Consider the following 17864-nt stretch of genomic DNA (forward strand, 5'->3'; position numbering starts at 1 on the left):
TAATACTCTGGAGGACACTAATGAGAAAGCTTTAAGATGAGATGGACCTTCAAGGGAAGCTTCTACCATTTCTTAGCTGTGTCATGGTGGGTAAGTCACTGAACCCCTCTGAACTTCAATTTCTTAATCTATATAATGGAGCTGATATTTACCTTACAACTTGATTTTAAAGATTTGTAATAACGTTTATAAAGAACTTGACATGCACACTGTATTCTCTAGATGGCTATTATTATCGTGAAAGGGAATGCTGATTCTCATCAGCAAGTTAACCTTTTGGTCCCAGAAATGGGAAGGCTCTTTCCAACACTGGCCAGGGTCAGGGCTGCCACCAGTCAAGGTAGGAAACATTCTCATTTTCACTTTCAAAGTCAAGAGAATGGCATAGATCTAAAGTAGAAAGGAACCAGCAGCACATGTTTTTAAATATTCATAAGGGCTGGAAATGTCTTACTCCTTTCGTTTTCTTTGCCATCTGCTTTTGTTTCTTTTCTTTTCATTCTTATGCCACAGCTGCAAATGAAAACAACCATACAATAACCCAAGTTAAATAAAAAAAAAAAAATCAAAATAAAAACAATCTGATGGGTAAAAAGAGAAGATGAATTATAAAGTTTTTCCCTGAGCTCACAAGGCAGCAGAAGGAAGAATAATGTTTGATATGAGTTAAAGCTTCTGGAAACAAAAATCCACGACCCATGTTTATAATAACCATAATATGAGCAACTGCTGTTTATTAAGGCCCCTGTGTGCCACTTGATGACCAGTGTCTCTAATTCCTAAAGCCACTCTTCAAAGTAGGTAAATTAAACTCATTTAACAGAAGAAGAAATGGCAGATCAGAGAGGTAAAATAGATTTTTCATGTGGCTACGTGGCTAATAAGAGATGAAACAGATTTGAACTTGGGTCTACCTGAATCCAAAGCCCAGGCACTTTCCCTACCACTCTCTCCAAAAATAGGTAGGGACATGAAAAAATTAATTTGGGAAATACTTAGGGCAGACTATTTGTATTAAGTGGATTTATTCAGATAATTAAAATCTGTGATTATAGCTCTAATTAAAGTTAACTCAGATAATTGGTTGTTGTATTTGTGAACGTGCAATTAGTCTTCCACATAATTGCAGGGTTTTCGGCATCATACTTTCCATTTATTCACTGCTTCCTAGAGCTTTGCTACACTGGCTTCTGTTCTACCAAAGGCTGCATTACAGCTCTCGGGGTCTCTGGGTCCAAGGACCATGACCTATAATACCAATAGCAGGGTCTAGGCTCAGCCCCATTTAGCATGTCTTTGTCCAGAAGTCAATGAACACTTCTTCAAGTGCAACATAAAAAGCTCTTACAGCCTACACTGTTGTCCTGAAAACTCCTAGCAGCATGTACCTGAAGAAAAACTGGCAGCAGTGGTCCTCATGTGTTAATTACACTTGCGAAGTCTATTATGCATAGAAAGGGCACCTGCTGGCAGTGAAAATGACTAGAATCTGCCCTTCCTGTGCAGTGAGTAAATTGAGAGTTCATTTCTACAGGAGATAATAGTTTTCAGATTCCATTTCGTGTATCCCCTGCATGGGGACGTACTTAACATTTAAATCATCTGCAGAGGAACAAACCGCCTTCAAATTTACATGTTTCAGGCTCCTAGCACTTTACTTAAAATGCTAGTTATCCCTGCTGGCTCTTACCACCAAGGATTAAACTCAACGGTGGTGAAAGTCACTGAGCACAATAGAATAAAGTTATTAGCATTGACTCAAATTTCATGACATTTGTAGTTTCTGACCAAAGCAGTGGTAGCAGGCTGAAGGTGATCAAATCAAGCCTTGAACAGAGGATCTGTTTTTCCTCTTTGGGTCTTTTATTTCTTCATTCTTACATCTTGCAGTTAATAACCAGATACCAAATCCCCACAGGCCTGCAATCGTCCTTTGGTCAAATGTCAGAAAGTCCTTTCATGAAAACAAGAACCAGGAGAGAGACTGCTACCACACACACAGAAACTCCCAATATGGAGTCTAATCATAAAACCCACTCGGGCTCCAAAAATTACAAGTCTTAACTCTGAGTTTCTGGAGTGGAAGCTTGGGGTGACAGGGGCTTAGCAGTCTTCCTTGCCAAGTCTTCCCTTCTCAGAGCTGCCATCATTGCTTTTGGTCAGGCTGGTGACAGTTCTTGAGAGGACTAGAGTTTGAGAGGAAGTTGAAAAAAGAATCTCAGGTCAGCTTCCTCGGCAGAGTGAAAGAGCTAATATACCCTCTAAGCAAACAAGAAAGGAGGGCTGAGACCTGAGATGGCAGCTGGAAAGAACAACTAGCCAGAGTAAACACTGATTTTTTTTTTAAATAAAACTTTTAAATTATAAAAACTATACCTTTTCATTGTAGAAATATTTGAAAACAAAGAAAACAAAATAAAAATCATGCAGAATTCCTCTCCCTCCTTCCCATAACAAATCACTGCTTTGGTGTATTTCCCTCCAGATTTCTGCCTCTCTATATGTTATGTATCTAATTTTTGTGCTACATATACACCTTTTGTTTATAAAAATGGAATTATAGAGTATACAGTAACCATATTAGAGCAAGGTATTAATCCTCTTTGGGGCCTTGTTTTAGTGATCTGTGAAATGGAGATAATAATACCTGCTTTACAGGGTTGCTGGAGGAACTAAATGAGATAGCAGATGTAAGGAGAGGGTCCAGTTACTGGAGGCACAGGAGATACTCAACAATGGCAACTATTGCTATTATGATGTTACTGACAGAGTACTTTCTTCTCTACAGTTTTGGGGCTCTAAGCTGCTGGTTTTAAACCAGTTAACAATTTAGTAACAAAAACACTCCAAATAATGGAAAGTTGAAGCTGTACTACTTGGGAGGCAGAGGGACTACCATGACTTTCTCAAGCTCCACCAATCCCTGGGTGTTCCTACCTGAAGCATCAAGATACACACAGGTGCGTCTCTTCCAGGGGGAATGCTAAGGTTTCCCTAGAGAGCACATGCCTGGGGTGAGGTGTATGGGGGGGGGGGTATGTCTCTCCCAGTGTGGGGTCTCTGACACACACATCTCTGGGAATGTACAGTGTCTGTGTGGAGGGGTATGGAGCCATGTGCGAGGGGTAGGGGATAGAGCATTGTGCTGGCAGGTTCTCTGCGCTAAGGGGACTGCTTGTCACTGCGTGAGTCTCTCTTTGGGACAAATGTCAAATGTCCCCTTCTTGACCTTTTCTATCTCCCTTCCATCTTCTCTGCATGTGTTTGTCCTTTCTTTCCCCTTCTCACTCTCCTTCCTCTCTCTTCCTGAGAGTCAGTGTCTGCTCACCCCCCAATCTTTCAAACGACAAACACTACTGGATAGAGCACATGGTCTTTCCTTTGAGCTATGCGGCAGTGGAAAAAACCCATATGGTTAATTCGGAAGCTCAAAGGAAGCAACAAGTCTAAGTAGAGAAAATGCCCTTAGTCTCATGAGAGGTGGGAGAAAAAAAGCATGGATAAAAAAACCCACCTGGATAGGAAAGTTTATGCACTGAAGAGAGAAATGAGCCAAGTTGAGTGCTATGAGCTAGAGAGGGCCAATGATTTTTACTTGACAGCCCTGAGCTACAAGCTACATCTTTGCTGAATCCATGGCTTCTTCTTTTTCTTCTTCTTCTGAATCCATTCCAATAAAATGAAGAGGTCTACAGGGTACCTTTAAATTCCCAGGACAATTTGGCTACCTGGGTGAACCTTTTCACTGAGAAGAATGCAAAACCAGCTGGAGAGCCCAGCAAAAATTATGACTGACCTGGACATGATCACTCCGAACCGTTGGTAAATGTCCTGAATCATCTCTTCTTAAGCAACAGGCTGTGACCCCCTCAAATGGGCCACTTCCTGTCCTTCCTCCTTTCCTTCCTTCCTCCCTCCCTTCCTTCCACTAAAACACCTTTCCATGAAAGTGAAATTCACATCAAAAGACTTCAGAAGATTTTGGAGCCTGACTTGTGCTCCCAAAGCACAGCTGAGAGCACGTCTTCCAGACTGTGCCAGGGCCTGGCTGAAACTTGAAGACCTTAGGGAATCTCAACTGTTCTTGACACCAGTTTCCAATGTGTCTTAGGGGGAAAAAAACATCACACAGCTACATGGTGCTTTGGTTTCCCTAAACTGAGGAATGGGAAAAGTCTTAACTAGGCGTGTGAACTCTTATAAATGTCATGGCACATATGAAAGCTGTTTGAAAACAAACAGGCCATGCAATCAGGTGGTCTAAAATTCAGATCACTCTGAAGTGAGTATTTTTATTTTTTGTCTTTTTAGGGTCTCTTGTGCAGCACACGGAAGTTCCCAGCCTAGGGGTCAAATCAGAGCTGCAGATGCCGGCCTACATCATAACCAAAGCAACACCAGATCTAAGCAGCATCTGTGACCTACATCTCAGCTCACGGCAACGCCAGATCCTTAACCCACTGAGCAAGGCCAGGGATCCAACCTGCGTCCTCATGGATCCTAGTCGGGTTCTTAACCTGCTGAGCTACAACGGGAATTCCCTGAGGTATTTTAAATTTGGAGTCACCAAGTGCATGCAACTTGTAGACCTAACATGCCTGGTCATTCTTTGGGGAAGGAAAAGCAGAAGACAGGGTAAACAGTGCCTTACCAGCAGTAGTCCAGCAAATGCGGAGGCAGGACAGGGATATACACGTGCTGCCAGAACATGGGGTAGAGCATCGCAGCAGACCCGTGGATGCAGGCAGTCAACTGCAATGGAAGCAAATCAGAGACTCAGAGCTAAAAATTCAAGTCAGGAGACACTATCATGTGGGTTCAACAATTAAATTAAATATATACTTATCAACATATTTAAAATTGTAAAAGTTAACTCAATAACCCTAATTCAAATTTAGTAAGATCTTTCTTTTAAAAAAAAAATCTTCTTCATGATTATGAAGCTAATTACATGATGACAGTCAAAAATTTAGAAAATGGAGAAAGGGATAAAAGTCTTCACCATCTGAAAATACGTTAACACCTTGGGATACTACATACATATTCGCTTTTCTAATAAAATCAGGATTACTGTAAATATAGCGTTGATTTGCCCTTTACTTAATATTATTTGCTGGCATTTCCCCATATCTTTAAATATTCTTAGAAAACATCTTTTAATGCCACTCAATGAATTTCCCATACTACACTGAACCACTCTTCCATCATTAAGTTATACCATTGGATCAGGTCAATAATTTTTATATGTGGTTCCTAGATATAGAATTTAAAGACAAAGGTTATAAATATGTAAGACATTTAAAACATATAGTAATATAAATATAATCGATGTGCTAATACAATACATGGATGAAGGACTGAGGCTCTTACACACTCCCAGCCACATACTGGCATGATGGACTTCCGTACCTCACTACACTAAGAAATACAATTCAACTTAGTAGCTTTAAGACTGTATCTACATTTTATTTTTATCTCTCTAAGCACAACCAAAGCTGAACAGCTTGTTATATGTTTCTTAACTATTTTTCTTCAGTAAATATGGTCTGTTCATATTCTTAGTTCACTTTCCCTAATGAGAATTAGTATTTTTTAATTGATTTAAAAGCAAATATTGGCTATGCAAAGGATAGTAATCCTATGCAACGTTTTTGAAAATAATTTATCTTTATTTTTCTCTGAATTTTTGGGTAGAGAGAAGGCTTAAATAATTACATAGGCAGATATTTTCCTTCATGATGGTTTCCATTGTTTTATACTAAGAAAGTCCTCTAAAGTTTTCCTCAGCATTTAACTTTTTAATCCATCTGGAATTAATTTAGGTTTAAGGACTGAGGTGAGAATTTATTTTTTCCACACAGTTAATCAATCTCTCTACCACCGTTTACTTACTAATCCTTCCACTCCCTGTTCTTCTGACTTGTCCCTACTTCATATTTTTCTTCTTATGAGTGAGACACATCATACAATCAGTATTTGATATAACAGAAAAATTAGGAAACAAAGAAACGATAGAATAAAACTGCTACAAAATTCAAAATAGTGTAAGAAGGGAAAAAACCCAACACCTTTGGAGATATGGCTTGAAGTGACAAAAGCCAACAACACATGTTTCTTTGTCTTTTTTCTTTAATGTTTCTTTGGTTTCTGGGAAGCCTATTCCCATGAAAACTTTGCTTCTTTTGGAAGCTGTTAACTGGCCCTTGCTGACAGAAGGACATTTACGTGGTGAAAGAGTGACGCGCCAAGGCCCAGTTAAAAGAATCCCAGAGGTTAGGGTAACATGAACAGCTTTAAATCGGATATTCTGCTGATGTTTCACAGTTGTGAGAAGGATGTATTAAATCCAGGGCCGCTACTTTTCCCCTTCCTTTTCCCTCCAGACCCTATTCTTTAAAAATCAGGTACATGCTACGAACAGGAGCTCATCCAAGAGTCTCTCAAGAGCAGTTCCCAATGACTCTGCCAAGGCTTGTAGGTTTAATTCTTCTTGTCGCAAACCCATTCTGGTAGGGTTCCATGTGAAGGAGGCTGTCTATCGTAGTGTACACAACTAATCTCTTTGGAGTTAAAAGAGATAAAAAATCTTTGCTGGTGTTGAGTGAGTAGAAAATGGACCAACTTTACTCCAACTCCACCCTGAAGTCAGGCTGGAGGGTTATACCGACCTCCCGCCCCAGCTCTTCCTCCCCATCCTTTAAACAGCTGCCGAAGTACTCTTACTAGAGTGCAGGTCCCGTCCTGTAACATCCTGCTTGGGGACACATCGGGAACTGGCATGTCTCCACCAGTTCCCAACCTACCTGTAGAGCAGCATCTCCAGCCATAGTCTCTGTTGCCTTCTCCAAGTCTATCTTTGGAATAAATCATTTGCAGATTTAGGAGTAGTTATGTACTCCTCTTCCTCCCTTCCTTATGATCACTGGCCCAGATCTGTGTCCCCAGCAAACTCCCGCTCCTTTAAGCCTCTGTGCACTTCTTTCCTCCACAAAACCTTGCATGCATCCACTGGGCATGTGCCCCCATTATTAATGGGACTCTAACTGTGTGTATGTTTGTCTTCTCACTGCAAAGTACAGGAAGACCCTGTCTCTCTTTTGCCCAGTGACACTGTATGTATGTATATGCGCGTGTGTATACACACACACCCCACGCGTTGTTTCTTGAATGAATAAAAAACAATTCCTACTAAGAATATATTTACAATATAAAGATAGTGGCATGAATCTCACAGAGTAGGGTATATGACTCAAATTCCAAAACAATAACAGCAAGCTTAGACTTACAAATATGTCACTTTTGGAAAATCATGTCAATGAATTTATGCATCCAGTTATTCAATAATATGCCTACCCTGTACCCTACAACACACCAAATAAATAAATAAAAGCACTTAAAAATCTATATAGTGCCATACAAATGTAAGATCTCATCACCACATGTATTCGTTGGTAATTCTCTTTGTAAAAGTCATTCAACAGAATGTTCCTGGTTGAGACAGAACTTGAATACTTGCCTCTTTTTAGCTTAAACTGGTTTGAGTCAAAATTCTATTTCAAGCAATAAAGTGGCAGAGATCTTATCTTCAGACAAAGTTCTTTTCATGTCTCCTTAGCCTCAAAAAAAAAAAAAAAACCCCAAAATAAAAAAAACCTACCAAGTTACATGACAAGGTTTTAAAATTACTTAACCCTCATAAAAACCAAACTTTTAAGATGTTTGATCATCATTTTCATTGCGGACTTTTCTAAGGGCCAAATCTCTGCATCTGGAACAAAATGCATTTACCCATTTGATTAAGAAAACAAACAGAAAAGGGACTTGTTTGGCTCTTTTCCAAAATACGAAATGGCAAAAACAATATGAGTCATTCTTTAGGAATAGTGGCTAAGTGGACCACGAATAAGTGTTATGACATATCTACGTTAAATCAGAAATAACATTATATCCTGTAAATTATCATTAGCCACTTGCTTTAAAAGAAAACTCTAAAACCAACCCCATTAAAAAAATAAGGGTCCTAAAGGCCTATGCTCATTCCTTACAGAATACAAAATTTTAAAGTAATGAAAGTATACAATTTGGACAGTAGTCAACAAAGGGGTATTGTGAATATTTAATTGAAGTGCAAGTTGAGAAAAATGATCCTATCAAAATCTCACTCAGTGGGAGAATAGAAAGATAGTATGTGTAAAATTTGCCCAAAGTCATTAGTCACAATGAATATTCATCAGAAGCCAATTATCAATCCCATTTAATGACACCCCAAAAGATTTTGCCCTGAAGCAGCTGAATAGTCTAAGACTCCAGACAAAAAGAGACAAATTACACAGCCAACAGCCAGTCTAGCCAGGACACAAATTGTAAGGTAAACCACTGGTGGGTTTTTGGATGCACTTTTAGCAAATTCTGTCCTCAATTAAAGGTGCACAAGGTCAGTCTGATTTTGGAGCTTTCTATATGGCTCCATAGTTTCCTTTGAGGCAAAAGGAGAGAAAGGAAAAGGCAGGGGAGGTAGGACATAAATGGAGAGCGATCAGTGATAGGGCTTGAAAAAAATCACAAAGACACATATTTTTTTCTTTTTTTTTCCAATTTGAGGTATTTCTTAGGGATAATGCCCGGACTGTCACAGTCTTAGATTCTGATTCAGCAGATTCCTAATAGTAGCTCTGAAATTTAACATGGAATAAAAGAGACCCCCTTAAAAAAAAAAAAAAAAAAAAAGAATCTCAGTGATGTAGGTGCCAGGTACCATGCTGGGGGTTTAGGATCTTGCAAAGCAGTGTTTTAGAGGTAGGGGTGTGTGTGTGTGTGTGTGTGTGTGTGTACACATACACATTCAACATCACATTTCACAGACAAAGCAACAGTCTCAGAGGTGAAATAACTTGCCCAAGGCCCATAGTAAGCGACAGAACTGGGACTCCTTTGCAGGTCTGTCGGACTAGAACAGCCACCTTCCCAAGGGACAAATTAACTACAAGTGTGCCTATACTGTGCCCATATACTCTGCTCAGGATTCTGAACTAGGTGACATAGCATCAGCATGGCCAAAATACAGAGACATGTGTTTGCCTTGCTGTTAGATGACCAAGTATCTAAAGCAAAATACAAATTAACAGAAAATAAAACACAGAGCTTATCATTTCCTGAGGATTACTTATATTTAACTAAGGTGGTACAGTATCCATAAGAAATTCGAGACAATGAAATAATGACTGTTAAAGGGAAAGGTTTACATTCCAGTTTGGGCACATCTATTGGAAAGTTTGCCTTTCTGTCATGTTCCCTTTAACATACTTGATGGAGTTTTCACTTAATCTTTTTGATCTGAGCAGGCTGCTTCCTCTCCTGGGTCTCAATATGGAAAACAAGAGGGTAGACTACATGATCCCCGTGCCCCCTTCCAGCTTTGACACCTTTGATCTAGAGGAACTGCCATCCTTTGACGAAAAGAACGCGCCTTCTCTGCCCCAGCTCACCTTCCTCAGCTACACTGACTAAGTATAAGGCCAACAGGCTCTGTCTCAAAGCTGGTCTTGCCTTCTCATTTCTGCAGTCTCAGGGGCCCACCTGGAATTCATGTGCCAGCCAGGAGCCACCAGCTTTCAGCCACCCCTCTCCATCACCTGACTGTGGAGGGCACAGCCTTCCTCCAGGCTTGGCCCCCAACACTCTGAAGATCTCAGCAGTAGATAATCTTAGGAGGCCAGGGCGTGAGCTCCTCAAGGACAGAGACCTCATTTGATTCCCTCCTTATCTCTGACTATGCTTGACACAGAGCAGGTGCTGAGTGAATGTTTGGGGAATGTCAGAATGCCTCTAGTTTAACATCATGATGAAGGGTAGACACGATTATCAGACATTTAACAAATTGCAATTGCTTAACAGATCACAACTAGGAGCTGTAAATTCCTAAAACGTATTGGAGATTCCAAGTTCCAAAAGTTGAAAGAGGAAAAAAAATCAGATGGTCACAGTCATCCTTCACAGCCAAGAACTCAGAATGTTAAAAGATTAAACTGACACCTGCTCCATCACAGGGTTAGAGACATTTGGATTTCTCCTCTGAACCCAAACTTCAGGAAAGTAATAAAATAAAGAACACCAAAAGAGTTCCAGATTATTACGTTTAAGGACAGGTCATTTTTCAGTCTATCCATTTGGACCAAGAACAATTATATGTAGAACAGTTGTAGAAAACTGTGTGTCTGAGAGAAGTTGTTAGCTTTTTCAATGTGAGAACTAGATTCTTCTATTTAATTATAAACCATCCTTGTATTCAAAAGGAAATAAATGGTGCCATGATCCATACAGTGTGATTCAAACAGTGTTTTTGATTTTGATTTTTTTTTTTTATTTATTCTCAAACGCAAAACCCACTATAAGACCAGCAGAAAGTTCTAAGTAAAACTTTCAGGGACACTGAAAATGAATGGACTCAACCCTTCAAAGAGTATGAGAAAACTTTTAATTATGTTTATTATAGTTAGTGGGGGAAGAATTGGCTTTTTAAGAAAGAGGCTTTAGGAGAAAGAGAACTTAGCCTCAGAAATGAAAGACCTTCAGCTGTTCTAGACAGACACCGTGCATGTGAGTAGAAAGGAAAAGAGCCAAGAATGTCCTGCTTTTCTGAGCAGTTGAAATGTAATGCCTCTGTATTCATTTATTTTTTTGTGGGGGTGGAAAAGGGCAATCTTTCTTCAAGCAGTTTGTTTTTGTTTTTTGCTTTTCAGGACTGCACCTGTGGCATATGCAAGTTCCCAGGCTAGGGGTCAAATTGGAGCTGCAGCTGCCAGCCTAGGCCCCAGGCACAGCAATGCAGGATCCAAGCCGAGTCTGCGACCTATACTGCAGCTCATGGTAATGCTGGATCCTTAACCCACTGAATGAGGCCAGGGATCAAACCCACATCTTCATGGATATTAGTCAGGTTCATTACCGCTGAGCCACAATGGGAATTCCCTAAGTAGTTTTTCTTTCAATTGGGGAAACTCTTGCTGCTCCACCATCTTCAAAGGAAAGGGAAGGAAAAAGACCCCCACAAAAACCAACACAGCAACATGGAGTCAAGTTGAGTGCTTTCACTAAGACAAAGATCATCCCTGCAATAGGAACTTTCCCAAGCCATCACCTGCTTACCCATTCACTTCTCTTTCCACCCTCCCCCTTTTTTTTCCTTAAAGCTACCTACTATCTAGAGTAATCCGAGTAAGTTATTAACCAAGGCAACAAGTTTTGTGCCAAGAGCTGAGACTTCAAAACACCAAAGAAACTAAAACTTCCAGAGAAAAGCTTTAGGTGCCAAAGCAGAGGCAGAAACTCTAGTATTATAAACTACAGTGTGAATAAGCCTGTACCACCATGAGTGAGCAAGCTGCGGACTTCTCTTTAAGATAAAAAAGAAAAGGTACAATTAAATTGTTATTGATAACAAGGCAAATACAGGGACAGCCACTTCTCCATTCTGTGCTTTGACAGATATTCTAACCAATGTGGAGTCAGGACATGGCCTGCAGATCCCTCTGAATGTGCAACCATCATCCGTGGATCTAAGCGGGCACTCAAGAAGAAATCTATTTTCCACCTCAAGCCTAGTATAGGTGGATATTTATATTCATTTGAAAATATTTCTAAGATCATAATATATGTTCAGCAAATTTATATATTGCTTTTAAAGAATCACATTTTTAAAAAGAAAAGAAAGCATAACTGAACATAGACTCATGAGTACCTAATTGTGAGGCATCCAGACATGAAAAAGAAACTAAGAAACCTTCAGGTGGTAAGAGTTACCAGATCTGAAGGCATAGGGGGGAAAAAAGTTTCCCCTGCACAGTTTTGTCAGGCAAATCCAACCTTAGAAAGTGACAGTAAATTCAGAAAGACTGAAGCTACAATCAATAGACACCACCATGACCACTTTCTCAGCATTTACTTTTGCCAAGCATGGGTCTGGGCGCTTCATATACAGCATGTTACACATTTAACCTTCACAGCAGCTCTATAAGGTAGGTAGCATTATTGTTTCCATGTGCAGGTTCCTAGACGTTAAGGACCTTGTGCGAGGTCACAGTAGTGGCAGAGCTAGGACATAAACTTACGGAGTCTAGCTCTGGAGTTCATGCTCTCAGCTCATAGGAAACTGCCTCTGTGCTGTGATCTGTTATCAATCTGACAATTACTGAGTATCCACTATGTGTACACGTCATGCCCTCAAGCAATTTAAAATAGAGAGAAAAAGATCAAAATGCAAACAATCAACTTCAACACAAAAAGCATTATGAAAGAGGTGCTATAATAGAGGTTCAAGTGTGCTAGCATAGAAAGAAGAAATCATTAATTCTGCCTGGGGCAAGAAGCGGGGCTGCTTCCCAGAGAGAGAGGCCTGAGAGCAGAGCCTAGAAGGATGAAGACAGGAAGTCGTTAGTCTTCTGCCCTAGAAGGCTGGTCAAGTGGTAATGCTGGGTCAAGTGAACACAGCAGCTCCTTAGGCCACTCTAGCTCTACACGGTGAAGACTATGGAGACTTGAACAAGAAATGACAATTTCGTCAATGACTATGTGACTAGTGAGATGTGGGTGGATATGGAAAATCTCACATGAGTTGCCATGGCTGTTCTCTGTTGCTTAGATTCATTCACCCTCCACTATCACCAGCTGTACTAATTAAATCTTCAGAGTGCTTTCAGGATGTCTACCGCCCTCTCTGCTTCTCAAAGTCAAATCAGGATTTATTGCCCAAAGAGGTGAGACTCAGAGTCAACATTCACTGATGAGCAATACGTGCCCGGCACTGGGCTACACGCTTTCATATCCTTTCAACAACCCTGAGGCAGGTGTTAATTCCACTTATTTTTACACAAGGGGACAGGGAGATTCAAAAAGACTAAACTGGGGAGGACTGAAGCCACGTGGCTAGGGAGGATTAGGTACACAGGTAGGAATTGAACAAAACCATCCTGACTTGAAGTCTGATGCTCTCTCCTTCAGTCCTTCTGTTCTTTTTCATGGGAAAAGATGGTAGCAGCAGGGCTGTCTGAATCATCTAGCTGGGAGAATGCATATCTACTAAGACAAGAGAAGAGGAAAAAAAAGGTGAATTTCCACAAGGTCTGCTCCAACCCCTAACTACATGGTCTAATCTGACATTACACTACCCTTGTTCCCAGTGACCGCACTTTCGGCATGAAGAAACCAAAGGAAATTTTGAGTTCTTGTCCTCGCTGACTCAGCACAAAGCAGGTGTTCTAATTTCTTTAATGAAATCCACATAGATGTCTGCCAGTGTGGGTGACATTTAGGGCTTTTGCAAGTATATTCAGATGTCACTGACTTGAATATTCCCCATTAGTTTTTTTAGTAGAGATTTGATTCGTAAGAGTCATATTAAAAAAGCTATCAGTACTACAATCTAAAGAACATACAATTTATTTCACAAATTGACACCACTAAAATAACAAGACTCTCTGCCATGTTTTCATTGCAATGGTTAAAAAAAATCACCTCTCTAGTTCTATTTATACATATGTAGCCAAAACTATACTAGTGGTTATTTAAAAACTATTGAATAAATAGTTGTGCTTTAAAAGAAAAAACAAAAAACCCACAAAGTTACACTGGCCGACTACATCAATATCTAATATTACTGAGAATGTAAATAGATTATACCTACTCTCTGTTCTGGTCTAGACTAGCCAATGTCAAAATCAAAGGTCTCTCAAAGAGAAGTGTGGAAATAAAGAATTTTTTAGTGCTCATCTGTACTCATAAATGTCTTCTAAACAAACAATCAGCCTCTATTACAGAATTTCAAAATGAAAAGGACTTTATTGATGCAAAATAACCAAAGAATAAATACGGTCTCAGAGAACTGTCTATCCACTGGTTTTGAATCTGGCTGTGTATCCATAATTTGGGGAACCTTAAAAAAAAAAAAAATACCCATTCCATGGTTCCAGGCTTTCTTTCCAAATAGAGTGTCTGGAGCCAGTGCCCAAGAACTTAAAATTTTTAACAAGTTTTCTGAGTGATTTCTTTCTTTTTTTTTTTTTTTTTTTGTCTTTTTTTGTCTTTTGTTGTTGTTGTTGTTGCTATTTCTTCGGCCGCTCCCGCGGCATATGGAGGTTCCCAGGCTAGGGGTTGAATCGGAGCTGTAGCCACCGGCCTACGCCAGAGGAACAGCAACGCAGGATCCGAGCCGCGTCTGCAACCTACACCACAGCTCACGGCAACGCCGGACCGTTAACCCACTGAGCAAGGGCAGGGACCGAACCCGCAACCTCATGGTTCCTAGTCGGATTCGTTAACCACTGCGCCACGACGGGAACTCCTGAGTGATTTCTAACACAACTAATCCATGGATCAGCATTTGGGAATCACTAATAATCTGAATCCTGTGTCTAGTCTCAAATAGGTACTCAATGCGCCGAAGCAAGAGGCAGGAGAGGAAGGTAAGAACTAGTAGGAAAACCATGGCTGGTTAAGTCACAGCAATTTTTAAAGTATCACAAATTAAACTGTTGTTACTTTACATATTACATAGTTCATATGGTCTCTAGAACATCAAGGTTCTTCATTCTAGTTATAGTTCAACATGAACAAGAGAAAACTAACTCACACATAATTAAATGAAAAACATAGTTCAAAAAGTAGTTAACTGTATTTACAAATGAAAACCAGAGAAAAGCCACATAAATAAAACATATCAATGTTTTCTCCTATTTCCTGCCAATGGAAGTTCCTTTCACTTATTTCTAACAGTTTTTAATATTCTCTGAGCCACAATAAAATTTTATGTGATGGAGATTAGAGAAGCTATGCCATTTGAAAGTTTGGCTGCAGAGTCTGTATTTCATACCACTTCATTACATTTTGTTAAGGATTTCCCTCTTCACCAAAAGGGATTAGTTTTCTCCTCACTTCTTTGAATACTCTTCTGAGGTTGTTAGTGTGAACTAGGTTAATCTCTTTCTTTTTTAACATATAAAAGATGAACAAACAAAATGTTCGATTTATTTTATTTTTTAAATGAAACACTAAATTTAGTCTTAGAATTCTCTGTTTGGTGAGGTTCCAGTTACAAGGTCTTGGCTTCCCTTGAGCACAGTTTGAAGCAAAATAATGCAGTTTGTTCCTACGGCTGAAACATGCAGAGTGGAGTGTGCAGGCAAAGAGGCCCTGGCTCTGGTCCAGTATATCAACCTTCTTAAACTGCCATTCTCATCTCAGCTTCAAGGACTACCGATAAGCAAACAGGATTAGTTGTTTCTGCTCCACAAGAGCTAGGAAAGCTTCACACACATCATTTAAGTACCAGCCCACTACACAGGCCGACAGAGTCATGACCAGGTAGAGTTTAATCAGGAAAGAAGTGAAGATGAAACTAAATCTGAAAAACTCCCTGTCCACAAACTGGCCCTTCCATAAGTCACAAGACTCGTGGTGCTGACAATGGATGCCATTAGTGGGAGTGGACAGGATCAGAGCAGGATTGGGAAGTCACCGATTTCTTCACACCAACTCTGAAGTGTCTATGAAGGGCCAGACCTGAGGGTGCTAGGCAGAGACAGGAATATCACCCACTACTCTCCAGGCCACCAAGGTCTAAGCCCTGCCCAAGGCCCACATTCTCTGGGACTAATACATAATGAAGTACTATCGGAAAAGTAGTAATTATTTTCATAGTTATGGATGCCACACAAATAATTAGGTGTGGAGGCTCAATTAATTAGGTTAAGAATCTTGCCACTAAACTGTGCCCTTCCTAAGAACTTATTTTAAAAAGCATCCACTGAATAAAACAAAAATACATTCCTTTGTAAAGTAAATATGCTTTTGTCATCATTTAAGTGGATAGTCTTAGTTGTCAAAACTTCTTGTAGCACCCCTAAATCATAGAGGAAGTGAGTAGGGCCAAGGTACACATGGGCTCAAAGGAACCGCAGTACACAAAACCTGGAAGCACAGTGAGTTGGGGGCGTTGCAACCCAGGGACCCACCAAGGCTGGGCTCACAGTGGAGGACTGGCTCAGGTAGGGCTGGGGGAGTCTAACAAAATGCAGACCGAGTGGGTTGAAACAAACAGTGTTCATGGAAATGGGGCTTTGGCCAATAGGATGAATGTGCCAGTTCAAAAATCACGTATTAAGCCTTCTGCTTGCCTGATGCCAAGCACATAAAAAGTGTCCACTGAATCTGAAGTAAAAAGCTTGGGTGTACATTCAAAAGCAATGTCCAGGCTGAAGTTCTTCCTGCTATTTCAGATCCATGGTCAACAGAATCATACCAATGATATTTCTCTGGGTACAAGTGGCAAAGGGAACTCATAACAAATGGTGAGTTAGCAAGGAGGCAGTATAAGGTAGTAAAAACGGGGTTGGCTTGGAGCCAAGAGAAGGGGGTTAATCCCCTCTCTGCCAGTCATCTTAGATAAGGCACTTCAACTTTCCAAGAGCCAACATTCTCATCTGCAAAAGGATGAAAAGCACCTAGTTCCTAGGGTTGCTGCAAGAACAAATGGAGAAAACAAAACAAAGCAAAAAAAGCAGTGTCTGGCACATAGTACGTGGCTCAAAAAGGTTAACTTAAAAGAATTTTTAAAGGATATGGGGGAGAATTGGGGACCTGCCATATAAAATGTAGAGCAGAGCTAAGTAAGGGGGCCCTACACACTTAGTCCACGGATGCTGTCAACACATTTTTGGTAGTCTCAGAGCTACTGACAAGCTACCTAAGAAGCTTCCCTAAATACTTTATAATCAGGACTAACTTTTTACCCAAACCACCATTACCAGCTCCACCAGCCACCTTATCCACCAGATTTGACTCAGAGAATCTTTTTGGCTCTTTACGAGAATTTTCAGAGTACCTCTAGTGGGACAGATATTCTCGACAATGTGCTTCTCTGACAATTCCCACACAAGGGTTCTGATGATAGTTTGAGAGGTGGCACCCATAAACATAAGCTGGTCCCCAAGGCGAGCACTCTGAAGGGGCTAAGATTCATCTGTATGTGTAATTCCTGGTTGCTTCTCCCTTTCCTGAAGCCAAAGCCTCCATTCCTCTGACTCTGTGTCTTAATGATCCACCTGCATATCTGTCTCTCCAATGACTAGGACATAACCCTGGGCAAATCACCCCATCTCTCTGAGTAGATGAACCATCCTGTAAAATGGGGATAATATGGATCCTCTAGGACTTCTGTTGCAATTAGATATTATCTTTATAAAGATCTTAACTTTAGACCTACCTACTATCCACAACAGTTACCAAAGTCATATGAATTAAACGCAGATATAAAAGTCTGGAAGAAAAATGGGGCTTTTGTGCTAAAGGAAATCACACTGAAGTGTTTACATTAGAGAACAAGATTTAGTTAAGCCTTCCCTATTTATCATTTATAAAGGAAAACAATCAATATACATTAATGGTGCAAAAAGAACAAAAACTTAACATTTTTCTTATGCAGAGTATCACAACATTATTGACCGAGAAAGCCTGAAATGAATATTACCTGATTCTGAACTAGACATTGCTGGGTTTGTCTCTATTGACGCACAGTCATTTTTATAGAAGACAGCACTCTGGAGTGTTCAACAGCTTTTATCTTTCAGATGCTTGATGGCTCTGAGGAGCATTAAGCCCACATCTTATCAAACAAAATTGAGAAAAATGTGGTTTGTCAAGGTATGACAGGCCACATCTGGATCTGTCAAGAGAGGGTCATCAGGAACCTTAGGCTAAAATAGCCTTTGCATTTTCCTTCATCTAAAAGATAATAAAAAGCCACTACCAAGGAAATAAAAGGCAACAATTAGAAAACTTTAATTCTGAAATTGAAGAGGTCCAAAGGCTTGGAT

General features: G+C 40.2%; 1 protein-coding gene across 21 annotated transcripts in view; it reads right to left on the reverse strand.

Moving 5' to 3' along the window:
• The window catches only part of DENND1A (DENN domain containing 1A), a 522363-nt gene that overhangs the window by 220601 nt on the left and 283898 nt on the right, over positions 1 to 17864 (reverse strand). For all 21 annotated transcript variants that reach the window (XM_021074670.1, XM_021074685.1, XM_021074709.1 and 18 more), the window contains one exon: positions 4652 to 4752. In XM_021074670.1, the coding sequence (XP_020930329.1) occupies positions 4652 to 4752 (101 nt within the window). The remainder of the gene's footprint in view (positions 1 to 4651; positions 4753 to 17864) is intronic.

This window comes from Sus scrofa, chromosome 1, assembly GCF_000003025.6.
Source record: "Sus scrofa isolate TJ Tabasco breed Duroc chromosome 1, Sscrofa11.1, whole genome shotgun sequence".
Taxonomy (NCBI): domain Eukaryota; kingdom Metazoa; phylum Chordata; class Mammalia; order Artiodactyla; family Suidae; genus Sus; species Sus scrofa.